The following is an 18289-nucleotide window of genomic DNA, read 5'->3' as shown; positions in this document are numbered from 1 at the left end:
TAAGTTCATCAACCGAATTCCAACGAGTCATCAGCTGCCGTATGTTGTTGTCCATTCCAAGTTCTGCCACACACATCGAGGTTAGCATCACTGTTTCCTTCATTACAAACAAGAACAATGAAGGTACGAGCATACGGAATAGGTTCATGACTTCCTAAGTAAGAAAACCCAACGTCATTCTCAATAGCGAGTGTTCACTAAAGACACGGGTATTGTCAGGAGTACCCCCAGGGAAGTGTGACAGGACCACTACTGTTTTCTATATACATAAATGTTTGTGGTGGACAGGGTGCACAGCAAACCCTGCAGTTGTTTACTGATGATGCTGGGTGTACGGGAAGGTGTCCAAAGCGAGTGACTGCACGATAATACAAGACGAGACAGAAAATTTCTAGTTAGCGCTAAGAATGACACATGGCTCTAAACGTAGAAAAATGTAAGTTAATGCATCATTAGTAGTGTGCTGCTCAAGACGATCATGTCGGTTAAATATCTAGGTGTAATGTTGCAAAGCTATATGAAATGGAATGAGCACCTAAGGATTGAAGTAGGCAAATGGTCGACTTCAGTTTACTGGAAAAATTTTAGGGAAGTTTGGTTCATCTGTAAAGGAGACTACATATACGACACTAGTGCAATCCATTCTAGAGTACTGCCAAGTGTTTAGGATTTGCACCAGGTTGGACTGAAGGAAGACATCGAAGCAATTCAGAGTCAGGCTGGTAGACCTGTTATGGTAGGTTTGAACAACAAGTAAGTATTAAAGGGGGATGTAGGTAAAATTGATCAAAAAATTGCCACCAGATACTTCTGTAGCTTGTTCGAAATAATGTCTCCAATTTTCACAGATTAATTCAAACTACAAATGATAGAAAAGCTGCCTTGTTTCAATCACTGCACAGCGCCACACCCACTTTTCTAAACGACACTCTTCTTGTTTGCAATGTTTTATTACTTCCTGCTGTCATAAAAGCTTTGGAAGAGAACAGACCAATTTAAGTCTTGTTACCTTTGCCTTCCGCTAGCTATTTTTGGCAGGTTATTGACTGTGGTGCAGAAATATAAACATTTCAGTTCTGCTGTTAGTGTGAGAATTACAACTTTGTTCAAGCTATTTTTTATGATTTACCATTTAAAATGCCAAGATATAGTGGTAAAGTGTTTAAGAAAGTGGTTAAAGCTCGCCATTTACGTGTGAATAAACAGTTTCTGTAAGTGAGGCGATGTAATTCAGCAGAAGATAATTGTGAAGAGACCATGAGCAGTTCATATAGTGGTGTGAGCTGTGTGCATTCCCAGTGGGAGGGAACTTACAAAATGAGAATATTGTTGGGAATATTTCTTTGGCCCGGGAATACTCCCAAAAATTAGGCATTTATGAAAATTTTAAGATTTTGAATGTTTTAACACTTATTAACAGATAAAGAACCTTAAAACTACGTTAACTAGGTAAATTCACACATTTTAATCCAAGATTTATCATTCTATGTATTAATTCCCTTGCAAATTTCATGCGAAACATCATTTAACATAAGTCTGGAGGAAAAAATAATTTAAAATATTCACTAGGCGTACTATTTTTAGGCAAGAGTTGAAACCCCACATTTCTCTGAATGAAATCTAGACATACAAAGTATTTCTCTGGAGGTGTAATTCTCAACCGGCCATCACCTGTAGTATATTTTAATTTTTCCAAATGAATGACCAGAGGTGTTTCACTGTCAGAATTCAAAGACACCTCATTTCCTGTGATGAATTATGATTTATACATTTATTTTCCTAAATATCGCTAACACTTTCACTTTTAGGATTTTTAACTAATATTTTACCATGTTTTATGTCAATAACATCACTTGTATTTTCAAATACATCATAAATCTCAGCCAGTTTAGTCACATAATTTTTCCCAAAATGCTGTTTAATGACTAATGTTTACAAAATTCACATGTGTCTAAAATAAACTTTATAGCCTAAAATATCTCTAACATCAACAGAAAACTTAACAAATTAAATAAACAAACTTCCCTGTGCATTTTAGTAACTTTAGTTTCTCACTAGATGGCATATCAATAACTCAGTTTTTCTGAAGGTTGGTTACTTTGACATTGGCAGTTCTAGGAAATGTAAGTCTTAAATTTCGACACTTGGCAGTTCTAGGGCTAATTCTTTGATATTTAAAACATTGAAAACAAAAAACGTGTTTATTTCTAAGAACAACTATAACATTTTACATTTTGGTTATTTTTCTGATGTTTTTATTCAATTATAATATTTTTGAACAAATAAGAGTGTTCGTGTTTTTTTTTTAAATCACACAATTACCACACTGACCTATTAATTTGAGCGATTTCATTTTTAAAATAGTAAATTTCCAGGTATTTTATTTAATTATAATTTTATCTTAAAATATATTTCAGTTTTTTAATTTGATTTAACATAATAATTACTGCTTTTACTTATTAAGAGTTTTTTGAGCTATCTTGCTACTTAATCATAAATTCCCTGGAATTTATGCATTTTGGGAATTCTTCCTCGATTTTAAATTCCCAGGAATTTTACGTTAAGTTCACAGAAGAAACTTGGAACTGGTTTAGAGTTTCAGTCCACTAAAGACAAAGTGAATAGTGGTTTTAGGATAATTGATTTAGAAATTGTGTATTCTATTATTAGAAATTCACGTGCATTTGGTAACTGTGGCAATAAATCTTAAAGATTATATGACAGCAATGTGAGAGATGGTATTGTGTGTATTATGCACTTGTTTTGTGACAACTGTCAAACTGACATTCAATTCAAAACATCAACTGCTAAGAATTGGGTATATGAAGCCAACATAAGATTCTGCTATGGGATGGGATGTGTTAGTGTTGGAAGGGAAGGTAGCAATTTGTCTTGTGCAATAATGAATATGCCGTCTCCGACTGCCTTGTACTCAACACTAAACAATCATCTTTTGAATGCCTTGGAAACAGAATGCAATAGCAGTTTGTCAGCAGCATGAAAGAGGCAGTTTTATTTAACAAAGACATTCAGACAGATGTAAATGACCCTTTGCCGTCTATAGATCTATGTGTTTCATGTGATAGCACATGGATGAAAAGGGCCACACCCCCTTACATGGTGTTTCATCAGTTATAAGTGTTGGCACAGGAAAAGTTTTGGATTTGCAGGTGATGTCCAAATATTGCTCTATTTGTGCACAGAGGAACACGTTAGACAATAAGGAGTGAGAGAGAATGGGAAAACACAAAATAATTTTCAGCAAGAATTATGATGGTTCTAGAGATGGCATGGAGCCTGCAGGAATGAAATTAATAATTGATCGGAGTGAAATGAGTTAGATATGTGAAATATCTTGGTGATGGAAATTCTAGTGCTTTCAAATCTGCTGTAGAAAGCAAGCCATATGGAAATGGATGCAACACTGAAAAGCTAGAGTGTGTGGGGCACATTCAGAGGAGGATGGGCAGGAGACATCCGAAACAAGAACAAAAAGGTGTAAAACTCAAAGATGAAAAGCGACTGGGTGGGCCACAGCACCTGACTGACAAAGATATCCACAATTTGCAAATATGTTATGGTAAGGCAATAAGGCAAAACACTGGAGATTTGAAGACAATGCTGAAGGCAGTACGGGCAATATTTTTTCAACAAGTTGTCCACTTACGAGAGGCATGTACTTTAATTGTGTGGTGTATCCTGGTGTAAATATAAGCAGGCAAAAGCAGAAAACAAAACCTATTCACATATCTGAAGCAGTTTTAAACACCATAAAGCCAACATTCCAGTTTCTAGCTCATCCAGATTTGTTAAAGAAATGTTCCCATGGTGGACCACAAAACCCAAATGCTAACTTCAACAGTCATTTGGAAGAGACACCCAAAAACAATATTTAGCTCATCTACTGTTAATACTGCCACATACGATGCATGTTTAATGATGGTAACATTGGAAGAATAAGGACCCGTACTGGGCTAGGTTTTGTTGCAGGTTGCTTGACCAAGAAGCTACTTTTTTTTTTTTTTTTTTTTTTTTTGGTTTTAGGGCGCAAAACGGCTATGGTCATTAGCGCCCGGTCCGTGACTGAGGAAATAATAAAAACTGAAAATGGAAAACAGCAAAAATGGGAATGAAACTCAAAAAATTGGAGACACTAAAAGCAGAAACAAGGCTTAAAAGTCCACTACAGAGAGGGGTTGATGGTCCCCGATAAAACTTCAAATGACTGACGTCATTTCACTGTCACTAATAAACTGGAGAACGCGGTCGGCTGAGCGCGTGTCATCTGCTAAAATCGACGATAGATCAGGCGACAGCTGTAGACGGGAGCGTAACGGATTAAAATAGGGGCATTCAATTAAAAGGTGTCTTACCGTCCACAGCTGAGAGCAGTGGGGACAGAGTGGGGGAGGATCGCCGCTTAAAAGATGTCGATGGCTAAAAAGACAGTGCCCTATCCGGAGTCTAGCTAAAATTACCTCCTCCCGACGACGCGTTCGGGAGGAAGAGGTCCAAGCGCAAGGAAGGGCTTTCACTTCCCGCAATTTATTTCGGGGAAGTGTTGACCAATGCGCATGCCATAAATGAGCAACTTGGCGACATAAACCGCTCCGTAGATCGGTGAAGGGAAGCGACTGAATAGCTGGCCGAGGAAGAGAAACTGCAGCCTTGGCTGCTATATCAGCCGCCTCATTCCCACAGATACCAGCGTGTCCCGGGAGCCAGAGGAACGCCACCGAGACGCCCCCAGGTGCAGCAAGCGCAGACAGTCCTGAATCCAGTGGACCAGAGGGTGCACAGGGTAAAGAGCTTGGAGACTGAGGAGAGAGCTGAGAGAATCTGAGCAGATTACGTACTGTATCCGCTGATGGCGGCGGATGTAGTGGACAGCCTGGAGAACAGCGAAAAGCTCCGCAGTATAAACCGAACACTGGTCGGGAAGCCGAAAGTGATTTGGGGCTTCGCCAACAATATAGGCACTCCCTACACCCAACGATGTTTTCGAGCCGTCGGTGTAAATAAAGGTGGTGTCCGTCATTTGTGCACATAGAGCAGCAAATGCCTGACGATAAACAAGTGAAGGTGTACCATCCTTGGGATATTGACAAAGATCACGGAGCAGACAGATCCGGGGACGGAGCCAAGGCGGTGCTGTACCCCAAGTTGTCGAGAAGGTTTTAGGAAAGCGGAAGGAAAGAGAATGGAGCAGTTGACGGAAGCGGACTCCCGGGGGTAGTAGGGAGGAGGAGCGGCCTGCATACCCTACATCAAAGGAGGCGTCGAAAAAAGGGCCATGGGCTGGATTAGCAGGCATGGAAGACAGATGGCTAGCATAACGGCTCAGAAGGACCGCTCGCCGATTGGACAGCGGAGGTTCTGCAGTCTCAGCATAAAGGCTTTCCACAGGGCTAGTGTAAAAAGCTCCAGACGCTAAACGTAATCCACGGTGGTGGATAGAGTCGAGACGCCGAAGAATAGACGGCCGAGCAGAGGAGTAGACTATGCTTCCATAGTCCAATTTCGAGCGCACTAAGGCGCGATAGAGGCGGAGAAGGACCACTCGGTCCGCTCCCCAGGAGGTACCATTCAGGACACGGAGGGTGTTGAGCGTTCGCAGACAGCGAGCCGAAAGATAGGAAACGTGGGAGGACCAGCACAGTTTTCTGTCAAACATAAGACCCAAGAATTTAGTGACGTCTGAAAACGGAAGGTTGACAGGACCTAGATGTAAGGAGGGCGGAAGAAACTCCTTACGTCGCCAAAAATTAATACAAACGGTCTTACTGGGAGAAAAACGGAAGCCGGTTTCGAGGCTCCAAGAGTGGAGGCGATCGAGACATCCTTGAAGACGTCGTTCAAGAAGGCTGGTCCGTTGAGAGCTGTAGTAGATCGCAAAATCGTCCACAAAGAGAGAGCCCGAGACATCAGGTAGGAGACAATCCATAATTGGATTTATAGCGATGGCAAACAGTACAACACTCAGCACGGAGCCCTGGGGTACCCCGTTTTCTTGAGAGAAAGTACGGGAGAGAGTAGTGTTCACCCGCACCCTAAATGTTCGCTCTGCCATAAATTCGCGAAGGAAAAGGGGCAGCCGGCCTCGAAAGCCCCAAGAGAACAGTGTGCGGAGGATGCCTGTCCTCCAACAGGTATCGTATGCTCTCTCCAGATCAAAAAATATTGCTACCGTTTGGCGTTTCCGGAGAAAATTGTTCATGATATAAGTGGAGAGAGCAACAAGATGGTCAACTGCAGAGCGATGCTTTCGGAATCCGCATTGGGCAGGTGTTAAAAGACTGCGGGATTCTAGCCACCAAGCTAAACGGTAATTCACCATACGCTCCAAAATCTTACAGACACTACTCGTGAGAGAAATGGGGCGATAGCTAGAGGGGAGATGTTTGTCCTTTCCAGGTTTCGGAATGGGAACGACGATAGCTTCCCGCCATCGTCTGGGAAAAGTACTGTCGGTCCAAATTCGATTATAAAGGCGAAGGAGGTAACGCAGACTATGGGTTGATAAATGCAGCAACATTTGGACATGGATACCATCCGGTCCTGGGGCGGAGGAGCGAGAAGAAGAGAGGGCATGTTGGAGTTCCCGCATGGAGAAAACAGTATTGTAGCTTTCGTGATTTTGAGAGGAGAAAGCAAGATGTCGCACTTCCGCTGCACGTTTCTTCGGGAGAAACGCTGGCGGGTAATTTGAAGAGCTCGAAATCTCAGCAAAGTGCTGACCCAATGAGTTAGAAATTGCGACGGGGTCCACTAAGGTATCATGCGCAACAGTGAGCCCAGAGACCGGGGAGAAACTAGACGCGCCTGAGAACCGTCGAAGCCGACTCCAAACTTCCGAGGAGGGAGTGAAGGTGTTAAAGGAGCTAATAAAGAATTTCCAGCTTGCCTTCTTGCTATCGCGGATGACGCGACGGCATCGCGCACGGAGCTGCTTATAGCGGATACAGTTGGCCAAAGTAGGATGGTGACGGAAAATGCGAAGAGCACGTCGCCGCTCACGTACTGCGTCACGGCATGCCTCGTTCCACCAAGGAACTGGGGGGCGCCGGGGCGATTCGGAGGTGCGTGGTATTGAACGTTCCGCAGCTGTAAGAATAGCGTCAGTAATATGTGTGACCTCATCGTCGACGCTGGGAAAGCGACGGTCATCGAATGTCACTAGAGACGAAAAAAGTATCCAATCGGCTTGGGAAAACTTCCAGCGTCGCGGGCGCATATATGGCAGTTGAGGCTGCAGCCTAAGGACACATGGAAAGTGGTCACTCGAGTGTGTATCATCAAGGGCGAACCATTCGAAGCGCCGAGCTAGCGGAACAGTACCGATCGCAAGGTCCAAATGAGATAAATTTGTCGTGGAGGCAGACAAAAACGTGGGGACCCCAGTGTTGAGGCAAACTAGATCCGCTTGGTGGAAGACGTCTAGCAATAGGGAGCCACGTGGACAAGGATGTGGAGATCCCCAAAGCGGGTGGTGGGCATTGAAGTCCCCAACCAGCAAATAGGGGGGTGGAAGCTGACCAAGAAGATGAAGGAGATCAGCTCGTGCCATTGGTGTGGACGATGGAATGTATACAGTACAAAGAGAGAACGTGTATCCAGAAAGGGAAAGACGGACGGCGACAGCTTGGAAGGAACTGTCTAAGGGGATTGGATGATAATGGAGAGTATCATGGAGAAGAATCATGAGTCCTCCATGGGCTGGAGTGCCTTCCACAGAGGGGAGGTCATATCGGACGGACTGAAAATGAGGGAGAACAAAGCGGTCATTAGGACGCAGCTTTGTTTCCTGAAGACAGAAGATGACCGGCGAGTAGGATCGTAAGAGGATCGACAATTCATCCCGATTGGCTCGAATGCCGCGGTTATTCCAGTGGATAATGGACATAGGGTGAACAGAAAATGGAGGATTGTGACCAAGGGTGCTGTCAACTCAACGACTGCTCAGAGCTTGCGACCGACAGCATGGAATGGCATTCAGCCGAAGGCAGAAGATCCTGATCCATAGGTTGGTCAGGAGCAGCTCCTGCCACCAGCGATCGGCCGGTTGACCGGCCACCAGCAGTGCGCCTCGGCGACACAGAAGACGGCCGAGGGCGATTTCCGCCAGGTGGCACTGTAGATGGGACACGCCTTGGCGGAGAAGGAGAGGAACTGGGTTTCTTTGTAGCCTTCTTGGAAGTATGAGGTTTAGATGAAGGAGGAACCGATGGTGGTGAAGTTGACGTACGTAAAAACTCTTCACGAGTATGCTCTTTCTTCGAAGACTTGGTGTCTGACTTGTGGGCTCGAGATTTAGCAGGACCCGACGAAGGGTGAGCCATAGAGTGGGCAGGCGAAAGTGGTGAAGTTGAACGGGCGATCTTTGCGCTGGCCGATCGGACGACCGTGGCACTAAAGGTGAGGTCGCAAGTCTGCGTGGCCGCCTCCTTTGTTGGCCGAGGAGAAGCAAGGACAGTGCTGTATTTGCCTGTCTGAGGCACGGTGGGCTGTCGACTGGCGAATAATTTTCGAGCAGCAAAGGTCGACACCTTTTCCTTCACTCTTATTTCCTGGATGAGCTTTTCGTCCTTAAAAACTGGGCAATCTCTAGAGGAAGCAGCGTGGTCACCCATACAGTTGATGCAGCGAGGGGATGGAGGTGGACAAACACCCTCATGGGCATCCTTGCCACACGTAACACATTTGGCCGGATTGGAACAGGACTGGCTGGTGTGATTGAACCGCTGACATCGATAGCAACGCGTAGGGTTTGGGACGTAAGGGCGAACGGAAATTATCTCACAGCCTGCTTTGATTTTCGATGGGAGTTGAACTTTGTCGAAAGTCAAGAAGACAGTGCGGGTTGGAATGATCTTCGTGTCAACCCTTTTCGTAACTCTATGAACAGCCGTTACGCCCTGGTCAGACAGGTAGTGCTGAATTTCTTCGTCAGACAATCCATCGAGGGAGCGTGTATAAACGACTCCACGCGAGGAATTTAAGGTACGGTGCGGTTCCACCCGGACAGGGAAGGTGTGGAGCAGAGAAGTACGCAGCAATTTTTGTGCCTGGAGGGCACTGTGTGTTTCTAGCAACAGGGTGCCATTCCGTAATCTGGAACAAGACTTTACGGGACCTGCAATTGCGTCGACACCTTTCTGAATAATGAAAGGGTTGACCGTGGAGAAGTCGTGACCTTCATCAGACCGAGAAACAACAAGGAACTGTGGCAACGATGGAAGAACTGTCTGTGGCTGAGACTCAGTGAACTTACGTTTGTGAGCAGACATAGTGGAAGGTGAGGAAACCATTGCGGAAGAATCCCCCATGATTACCGGCGTCTCCGATGGCGCGCTCCTCCCTTGTGGGGGCCCTCACTGAGGGCACACCCGCCTTAGGTGATTGTTCACACCTCAGGTCACACCTCCCGACAAACGGACGGAGGGACCAATCGGCACTTTCGGAAGGTATCAGCTCGGGTAATCACCCCTCCCTGGGCCTGGCCGTTACCAGGGGGTACGTACGTGTCCTACCTGTCTACCCGGGGCGGGGAATTACGCGTTACCCCGTCACCGGCTACGCATGGGAGTGCGTGGGTCGGCCTCCAGACACGCACAGGGAGGAAAAAAGAGAAAGGGAAAGGGAAAGGAAAGAAGAGGGGGTCTCAAACGCCGCAGCGGAGAAAAGGGCAAAGAGAAGAGGGAAGGAAAAGAGAAAGACAGAGGAAGGACAAGGACTTGCAAGCGTAGAAAGCAAGGAATTTGGAACAGTTTCGAGCGTCCGTCTCCGGACGTAGGCACAAACTATACTCCCATAGGGGGAGAAAGGGAAGGAAAGAGCCAGAGGTGGGGGGGGGGGGGTGAAGATGGGGAACGGGGAAGGATGCGGAAAGGGAAGGTATGCAGCCCGGAAAGGAAGGAGGGCCACATTAGCTCGGGGTCCCGTGCTCGCTACGCACGTATCCACAAAAGAGTTGTGGATCCCCTGGGGGGACCGAGAAGCTACTGAAGTAGATAGATACTGCGTATGTTGCACATTCTGAACTGTCTGTTAAGGATATAGCCAAAAGGGCACACCAGAAACATCAAATAAAAAGCACATACATGAAGAGCAAGAAGACCAAATGTATGGTTACGGTCAATATTAAGGTACTAGTTTATGGTGTAAATCCTTGCAAAATCTTTTATGTGCATTTCCCGGAACTTTCATTTTTCAGTGTATAAGGAACATTTTCCCCTGAACCATTGGAGACAGAAAAGAGAAATTTCAGCGGACTTCATTCATAGTGTAACACAACTTCCTGTGGTACAAACTTTTTTTTTCCTAAGTGTATTTCTGTCAAAATTATTTAATTTTCTGTGAAACTGAAATTGCTTTGTTTCATACGCATATTTTTTTTAAAATAAATTGTAAGAGCTCTAAAACTGATATTAAAAAAACTGTTCCATACATCTGCTTATCTGATTATTAAGAATTACCTACCACAATATGAAAGTTTTAAGTAAAGTAATTTTTGTGAAAATGTTCATTGTGTGATAGCATGAGTTGCGAAGATTTGCAACAATACCATGATCAAATTTTTTGAGAAAAAAATTTGAAAAATTCCTCGCTTCTAATATCTTTCGAACACCAAAAACTGTTAGATTATGGAAACACATCTATTTTCTCCCATGTTCCCCCTTACGGAGATGCTTCGGGAACTCAAATGGAAATCTCTGGAGGGAAAGCTATATGTTCTTTTCAAGGAGGACTACTGAGAATATTTAGAGAACTGCCGTTTGTAGCTGATCACAGAACAACTCTACTGCCACTAACACTCATTTCACACACCAACAACAAAGGTGAGACAATGGAAATTGGGGCTCATATGGAGGCATCTATACTGTCATTTTTCCCTTGCTCTACCTGTAAGGGGAGCAGGAAAGGAAATGACTAGTAGTGGGGCAGGGTCCCCACCACCACACACGTACAGTGGCTTGCAAGTACTTATGTAGACGTCACATATTACTGATGTCAATACAATCATCTGCATCTACATGGATACTCTGCATATCACATTTAAGTGCCTGGCAGAGGGTCCATTGACCACCTTCACAATTCTCTATTATTCCAACCTCGTATAGCGCACGGAAAGAACGAACACCTACATCTTTCTGTACAAGCTCTGGTTCCTTTATTTTATCGTGGTGATCGTTTCTCCCTATGTAGGTCGGTGTCAACAAAATATTTGTGCATTTGGAGGAGAAAGTCGGTGATTAGAATTTCTTGAGAAGATTCCGTCGCAACAAAAAACACCTTTCGTTTAATGATGTCCAGCCTACATACTGTATCATTTCAGTGAAACTCTCTCCCACATTTCACGATAATACAAAACGTGCTGCCCTTCTATGAACTTTTTCGATGTCCTCCGTCAGTCCTAAGGATCCCACACTGCACAGCAGTATTCTAAAATAGGATGGACAAGCATAGTGTAGGCAGCCTCCTTAGTAGATCTGTTACATTTTCTAAGTGTCCTGCCAATAAAACGCAGTCTTTGGTTTGCCTTCCCCACAACATTTTCTATGTGTTCCTTCCAATTTAAGTTGTTCGTAATTGCCATTCCTCGGTATTTAGCTGAATTTATGGCCTTTATATTTGACTGATTTTTCATGTAATCGAAGTTTAATGGATTCCTTTTAGCACTCATGTGGATGACCTCACACTTTTCATTATTTAGGGTCAACTGCTAATTTTCGCACCATTCGGATATCTTTTCTTAATCGTTATGCAGTTTGTTTTGATCTTCTGATGACTTTACTAGTCGATAAATGACAGCGTCATCTGCAAACAACCTAAGATGGCTGCTCTGATTGTCTCCCAAATGGTTTATATAGATAAGGAACAGCAACGGGCCTATAACACTATCTTGGGGAATGCCATAAATCACTTCTGTTTTACTCAATGACTTTCCGTCAATTACTACAAACTGTGGCCTCTCTGACAGGACATCACAAATCCAGTCACATAACTGAGACGATATTCCATAAGCACACAATTTCACTATAAGCCGTTACTGGGGTACAGTGTCAAAAGCCTTCTGGAAATCCAGAAATATGAAATCTATCTGAAATCCCTTGTCAATAGCACTCAACACTTCATGCAAATAAAGAGCTAGTTGTGTTTCATAAAATGATGTTTTCTAAACCCATGTTGACTGTGTCAATAGACCGTTTTCTTCGAGGTAATTCATAATGTTCAAACCCAATATATGTTCCAGAATCCGGCTGCATATCGACGTTAATGAAATTGGCCTGTAATTATGTGGATTACTCCTACTACCCTCCTTGAATATTGGTATGACCTGTGCAGATTTCCAGTCTTTGGGTACATATCTTTCATCGAGTGAATGGCTGTATATGATTGTTAAGTATGGAGCTAATGCATCAGCATACTCTGAAATGAATCTAATTGGCATACAGTCTGACCAGAAGACTTGCTTTTATTATGTGACTTCAGTTGCTTCACTACTCCAATGATATTTTTTTCTACGTTACTCATGTTGGCAGCTGTCCTTGATTCGAATTCTGGAATATCTACTTTGTCTTCTTTTGTGAAGGCATTTCGGAAGGTTGTGTTAGTAACCCTGCTTTGACAGTATCTCCGTTGCTATCGTGCAGAGAAGACATTGATTGTTTCTTGCCGCTAACATACTTCACATATGACCAGAACCTCTTTAGATTTTCTGCCAGGTTTCGAAACGAAGTTTCATTGTGGAAACTGTTATAAGCATCTCACATTGAAGTCCGCGCTAAATTTCGAGCTTCTGTAAAAGATCGCCAATCTGCACACAGCTCCCATTCTTCTATGTATTTCTACTGGAGGAATGATTTCTGTGGTTAGAAACTATGACATGTAACACCTCAACCAATATTGAGAACAGAATAAAAATTCAGACACATTACTTTTCTGCATGCCCTCGTATATGACCGGACATCACTCATGTCTCTAGGAGAAAGAGAGGTCGAGTTCAGCCTAGTATGTAAACAATAGTGGAAGAATTTGCAAAAGACTAAAAAAAATTTGAAACTTGTAAAGACGATGTACAGAAATCTGTTCACCTGCTAATTGAAATTTCTTTAAGAAATAACTGAAAAATCTTTATAGGAAAAACTATGTTCTTGGCATTTTGACAGAAAGACTAATAAATAGTTTTAACTGTGCTTGAGAAGATGTAGTGTGAAACACTGCAAAAAGAGGTGGATTGTTCACTCAGAAAAAAGTCAAATGGCCTAAGGCGGATGAGAAGTACTATTCAAGAGCGTCAGCTGCGCATTATTTCTACATGTCCAAATTGACAATTCGAGTTCAGTAATTTCCCTAACTTCAGTTAATCCACAACCAAAATTCCCTGTATTAATTTATTATGAAACATGAGCAATACCTTATTTTCTATGGGCAGCAGGATGTAAGTATAACGATAACAAATGTTCCCATTTACAAATTCAACTGAAGATGTTCAAATTTCATCAATGAAAGAACAACACACGTCCAATAGAAGTAAGTTCAAGAGAAAGTGAACAGATTTAGCTAAGTAAGATGCTGAAGGAAATGAAGTTACTAAACTGATAGGAACAATTAGTAAATTTTTATGAGGAAGAATGCAGAATTGTATGTTATAAAAACCTACAGACAGTTGCATATAACTTGCATTACCACAGGTACCACCACAGAAATTGTTACCCATGCCCCTTAAGTGAGTGTTATCAATGGCAGGAACTCTAAGAGTCATAATTTTCAGAATAGGCTATGTATCATTAACTGTACTTACAATCAAGAATAGGAACAGTGATGTTACATTATCTTGCTTTTCCATGTTGACAGTTAAGATGCATTACTATGCACAATGGGGTTTGTCAACAGTTGGTTGTAAGTAACCAGTGTGAGAATAGAAGACAAATGTGTTTTGAATTTGTGCTAATGAATAAAAAGTTATGTCCTATGTTCTGATCACAATATAACCTTAGAATGTGCAGCATATCCAAAAAGAAGTCAAGAACATCCAGTAGCTACAGCAGGAGTATAGTCTGTGTCTCAAAATTATCACTATCTCTGACTGTGCCGTTGTTTCAAGAAATGTCTGAGAGCAATGAACACACACTGGCAAACATTGAAAGCTTTTAATTTTACAGCAAAGAACACACTGTTGCTTGTTTTATTACCCCTTTGGTTACATGATACTGATGTACTGTAAACCTATAAGGGCACTACAGGAAAATTGGGGGTCAAGAGGAATGTTTGATAGTAGTCGTGATATAATGTTAATGGCTGCTGTGACTTCACCTTCTGGTAGCCCCCTCCCCCCTTCTTTTTGGGGAGGGGGGTGGGGTTAATTGGTCCAGCCACTTAATGTGAAAGAAAAAACACTGATTGTGGCAAAACTGATCTGTAGCTTAGCCCAAGGTCTAGGTAGATAGATGATCTGGTAGAGAGTAGGTGAAGCTAATGAATGTGAAAACAAAATACCTAGTTGTGGTGACAGACGGATCTGTAGCTTAAGTCATATGAAAAAAATACACTGGTGTGATGTTCACAGCAACCACAGTACTTATGCTTGTAGTATGTTTCCTGCATCATTGGTCAAAGCCAATGGCTAGTATAGAATATTCCTCTTTATCTGAAAACTGTGCTGGCAGCCGCCACCCTTACAGCTAACTTCAGCCACCCACTGTTACTAGAAATAGTTTTAATTCTTATACTATTAACTGGTAGATATGATTTACATATATTTCAGATCTTTATTGTACATATTGAAATATTACCTCTGCTGCAACAGTTGTCTTGGAATCCTTTCTCACATCTCCTACTAAGCAGATTCTGGTACAGACAGTCAGAGGATCTGAAACCATTGATAAATCTTACATCTAGATGAAAGCTCTAACGTTACTAAATTTTTACTAAATTTGAATCAATTAAACACCAAATATCATACACTCAGACAAAATATTTCAATGCCTGCTTCCAAACATGCATTTTTATAAATGCTGGAACTAGAATATACTTCTTACCAAAACAGTTTATAATCTAATACAGTATGTATCTGTGATACTAAAGAAAGTGTAGGCCTACATGAAAATAAATAATAATATCTGAAAGTAAGTTATGTATTGGGCTCTTCCTGATGTCTTGGATGTGGTGACAGACTAATCCGTAGCAGCCCTCATTCTACGTTAGGTTGGAAGGTGTCAATTTGGATGTGATTACACAAAGCCAATGAATGTGAATGCAGAAAATCTAATTGTGGTAACAAGTTGACCAGTAGCGAAGCCTACTGTTTACATTCACGCCATACTGAAAAACACAGGAGGGGGATCCAAAATATGAGTTTCACCAACAAATCTTGCAACTAAACTTACATCTATTTTTAAAATGAACCCTGTTACTAAGCCATAGGAGAAAATGCTGTACATCAAAATTTGGGACTGCAGAGAGGAACGACAGTATGGACACAAAATCTAACAAATTTGGTTCAAGCCATGTGCTTGTAGTTGCACTGTTTTTCAAAATACAATGACTATGACACACACACTGTATTTTGCACTATGTGTGTACAACTTATTTTGTCTAACGTTAACTGCAGTTTAAAACATTTAGCACGTCAGTGTAGTTTCACTTCTCCACCAAGTAATTTCTTTCTCAATTAAAATAGCACTTCTGCAAGAGCTTTGGTTACCTGAAAGACCAATGTTTCACTGTAGTTTGATACCCACATTTAAAAGCACACTAATTTATAACTTGCGCAGTACAGACTACTTCAATAGGACCTACTCCTCAGCAACACTAAGTCATATAAACTTGGTGTTCAAGCCAACCTAGTGATTCACAAGTTTTTTATTTTTCCATATACATGGGTACAAAAAAAAACTTTACCATGCTAGTGGTAACTACATTTCCTTACCTCCATTGAAACATGAACTAGGAATATTACAAACAATAGGAATGAATTCACAAGCTAATGAGGTGGAATTCTCACCACTGTCCATTTTGAACATAGCACTGTTCTTCCTGCTAGTTTGCTGTCGTGCACCCATCACAGACAAAAACAACAGCCATAATCCGCAATATTAAATTACGTTACAGCAGTTTATCATACAAGATCCTGAAATTTACGAAACTCTGTCACAATAGGCTATGTTGTGTATGAAGCAATTTGATACAACCCCCTCTTCTACATTGCATAAATAAATTTAATCAACAGATACTTGTGTTTCACTCTGTAGAAAAACGCGTCCACTACTTTTTAACCAGCTACACATTCCTCGCAATTAACATACAACGAAACAAGTGCATACTTTTAATTAACGAATGCTGCTGTTAACCCGTTATGGTACATTTACTGTCCTGAAACCATTAATGAGATATGGCAGTTATCTTATAAATCTATGTGGCTGCTCTAGGACTTGGCAGACAAAAGATGCAACAGAACTCCATGGACAAATATTTTGATCCTTCGTGCAGTTCTGTTGGAAATTAAATATGTAATTTTCACCACTGAATTCGTGTTCTTCATCATAAATCTAACGCCTACAAATGGATTGTAACAGGAACGTCTGTAGGCGTAACCAATGTCAAACCATACGTCACATTTAGAATCCAAGTCCACAAACAAGTGAGTCTGACAAGACGACGACATGGAGTTTGAGCCACCATACAAGGTCTTTACTTCTCAAAAAAATATAAGTTCACAGCACAAATTTTGCCCTTCTATAATTTTTCGAGAACAGGCTACTGAATCGCTGCACATAGTTTACGACTAAGTTGACGCTAATACGAAAAAGAAGCTGCAATCAGTAGTTTTGTGAATACTTTGCTTATGTCCGTATGTTATGAAAGAGACGTAAAGTTTCTACGCTGCTCACTCTTAAAATTCACTAACCTCTAAAATTCACGTCGGCCAAACAAACGGCTGCCTCGTCCATCTTGTTAAAACAGCACGCCAATCTTCAAAATGCCTATTCTTTCAAAAAACTTTTGATGCACTGAATTCCTTAACTTGATGAAAACTATACGTCTCATCGTCACAAATGTTGTACACATAGATCTAAAGTCAAAAGAGGATTCCACTGCTTTTTGTTTTTTTTTTCCGCGCACACACACACACACGCATTTACAACAAACTCAAAACTCCAGTGCCATTCAAATACTTCGCTTCCATGATTGGCTGATTTGATCACGTGACTATTCTCAGAGACAAATTACCTCATAGTCAACCTTCAAAGCGTACGAGGCTGTTTAGCATCAGTGACGTCTCCCATTTATGAGTCATAGATCAATTGCCTTCCATTTTCATAAAAAACAATCTTTAATTGCATTGTAAATAAAAATGTCCTCCACAAGCGGGTGCTATCACAAAAGTAGTCGACTGCTAGACGGTTGAGAAGCATCACTCTATGCTTCTTCTGGAGACCGCGCTCTTACATATTTCTCTTGTTACGAAGAGCTTCAGAACATTCATTCTCACATCGTGCTCCGTAAATTCTTTTATGATCGACGACCTTTAGGGATATGGAAGGAGACAAGTTCCACTTTTACAGAGAAAAGCAGCCCCTGCTAATTGGCATAAAGTATACTAACAAAAATTAATGACTACCCTGTAGGGCTCATTGGTTAAAGTTGTGAATAGTTTTGTTTAATAACCCGAATGTCATTTAAATATCGTTGTCTTACTAGACACAAATTGTTTTGAGCTCTTTCCCACAATGGAAGTGTTATTATCGTTGTTAAGCGTTAATCAGGAGACATTTAAGAAACTAATGTGTTTCAACTGAGAAAAACTTGTGTTAGTCCTAAATAACCAAATAGGTTATGGGCGTAGTTGTACTACTAGGTAATCTGAAGTAAACTGAAGAAACACAAGTTTTAGGTTTCGTACATAAGTGACAGGTATATTTTGAAATCAACGTATTTCGATTTTCGTATACTGAAGTAACTTTTGGGAGTCAGTTTGTGAATTTCGACTATGCGTTCGACAAGATTCTACTGGAAGGGCAATGAAACTGAATACAAGGAAATTTCTGTCTACGTGATATTTCTTGAGCACTTGGCGTTATTGAAGGTAGGTTAGTTGAATCTGTAGAATCTGCGGAAGATGCAACTGGTCACGTAAAACAGACATGTAAGAACGCATTAAATAATTATCTTAAGGCCCGTCCACACGTTACGATCTGTCTGCGCAAATGTCTGCGCACATCACATCTGCGCAGACAGATCGTTGCGTGTGGACAGAAGATTTGCACCAACCTGAGGTGTGTGCAAA

The 18289-nt window shown here is 41.9% G+C and overlaps 1 protein-coding gene across 6 annotated transcripts in view; it reads right to left on the bottom strand.

Annotated features, from left to right (window-relative positions):
* The window catches only part of LOC126235716 (protein ECT2), a 236580-nt gene extending 219397 nt beyond the window's left edge, over nt 1–17183 (bottom strand). For 2 of the 6 annotated variants that reach the window (XM_049944487.1, XM_049944488.1), the window contains exons 1-2: nt 16910–17175; nt 14796–14872 (exon numbers count right to left, since the gene is read on the bottom strand). In XM_049944487.1, coding sequence (XP_049800444.1) covers nt 14796–14872; nt 16910–16952 — 120 coding nt within the window. In that variant the 5' untranslated portion in view covers nt 16953–17175. Of the gene's footprint in view, nt 1–14795; nt 14873–16909 lie in introns of all 6 variants that reach the window. The other 4 variants (XM_049944486.1, XM_049944485.1, XM_049944482.1 and 1 more) reach the window with 4 other exon arrangements.
* Between the last annotated feature and the right edge of the window lie 1106 nt (nt 17184–18289).

The sequence above is a fragment of the Schistocerca nitens genome, chromosome 2 (assembly GCF_023898315.1).
Source record: "Schistocerca nitens isolate TAMUIC-IGC-003100 chromosome 2, iqSchNite1.1, whole genome shotgun sequence".
NCBI lineage: Eukaryota > Metazoa > Arthropoda > Insecta > Orthoptera > Acrididae > Schistocerca > Schistocerca nitens.
This window is presented reverse-complemented; position numbering and strand designations above follow the sequence as displayed.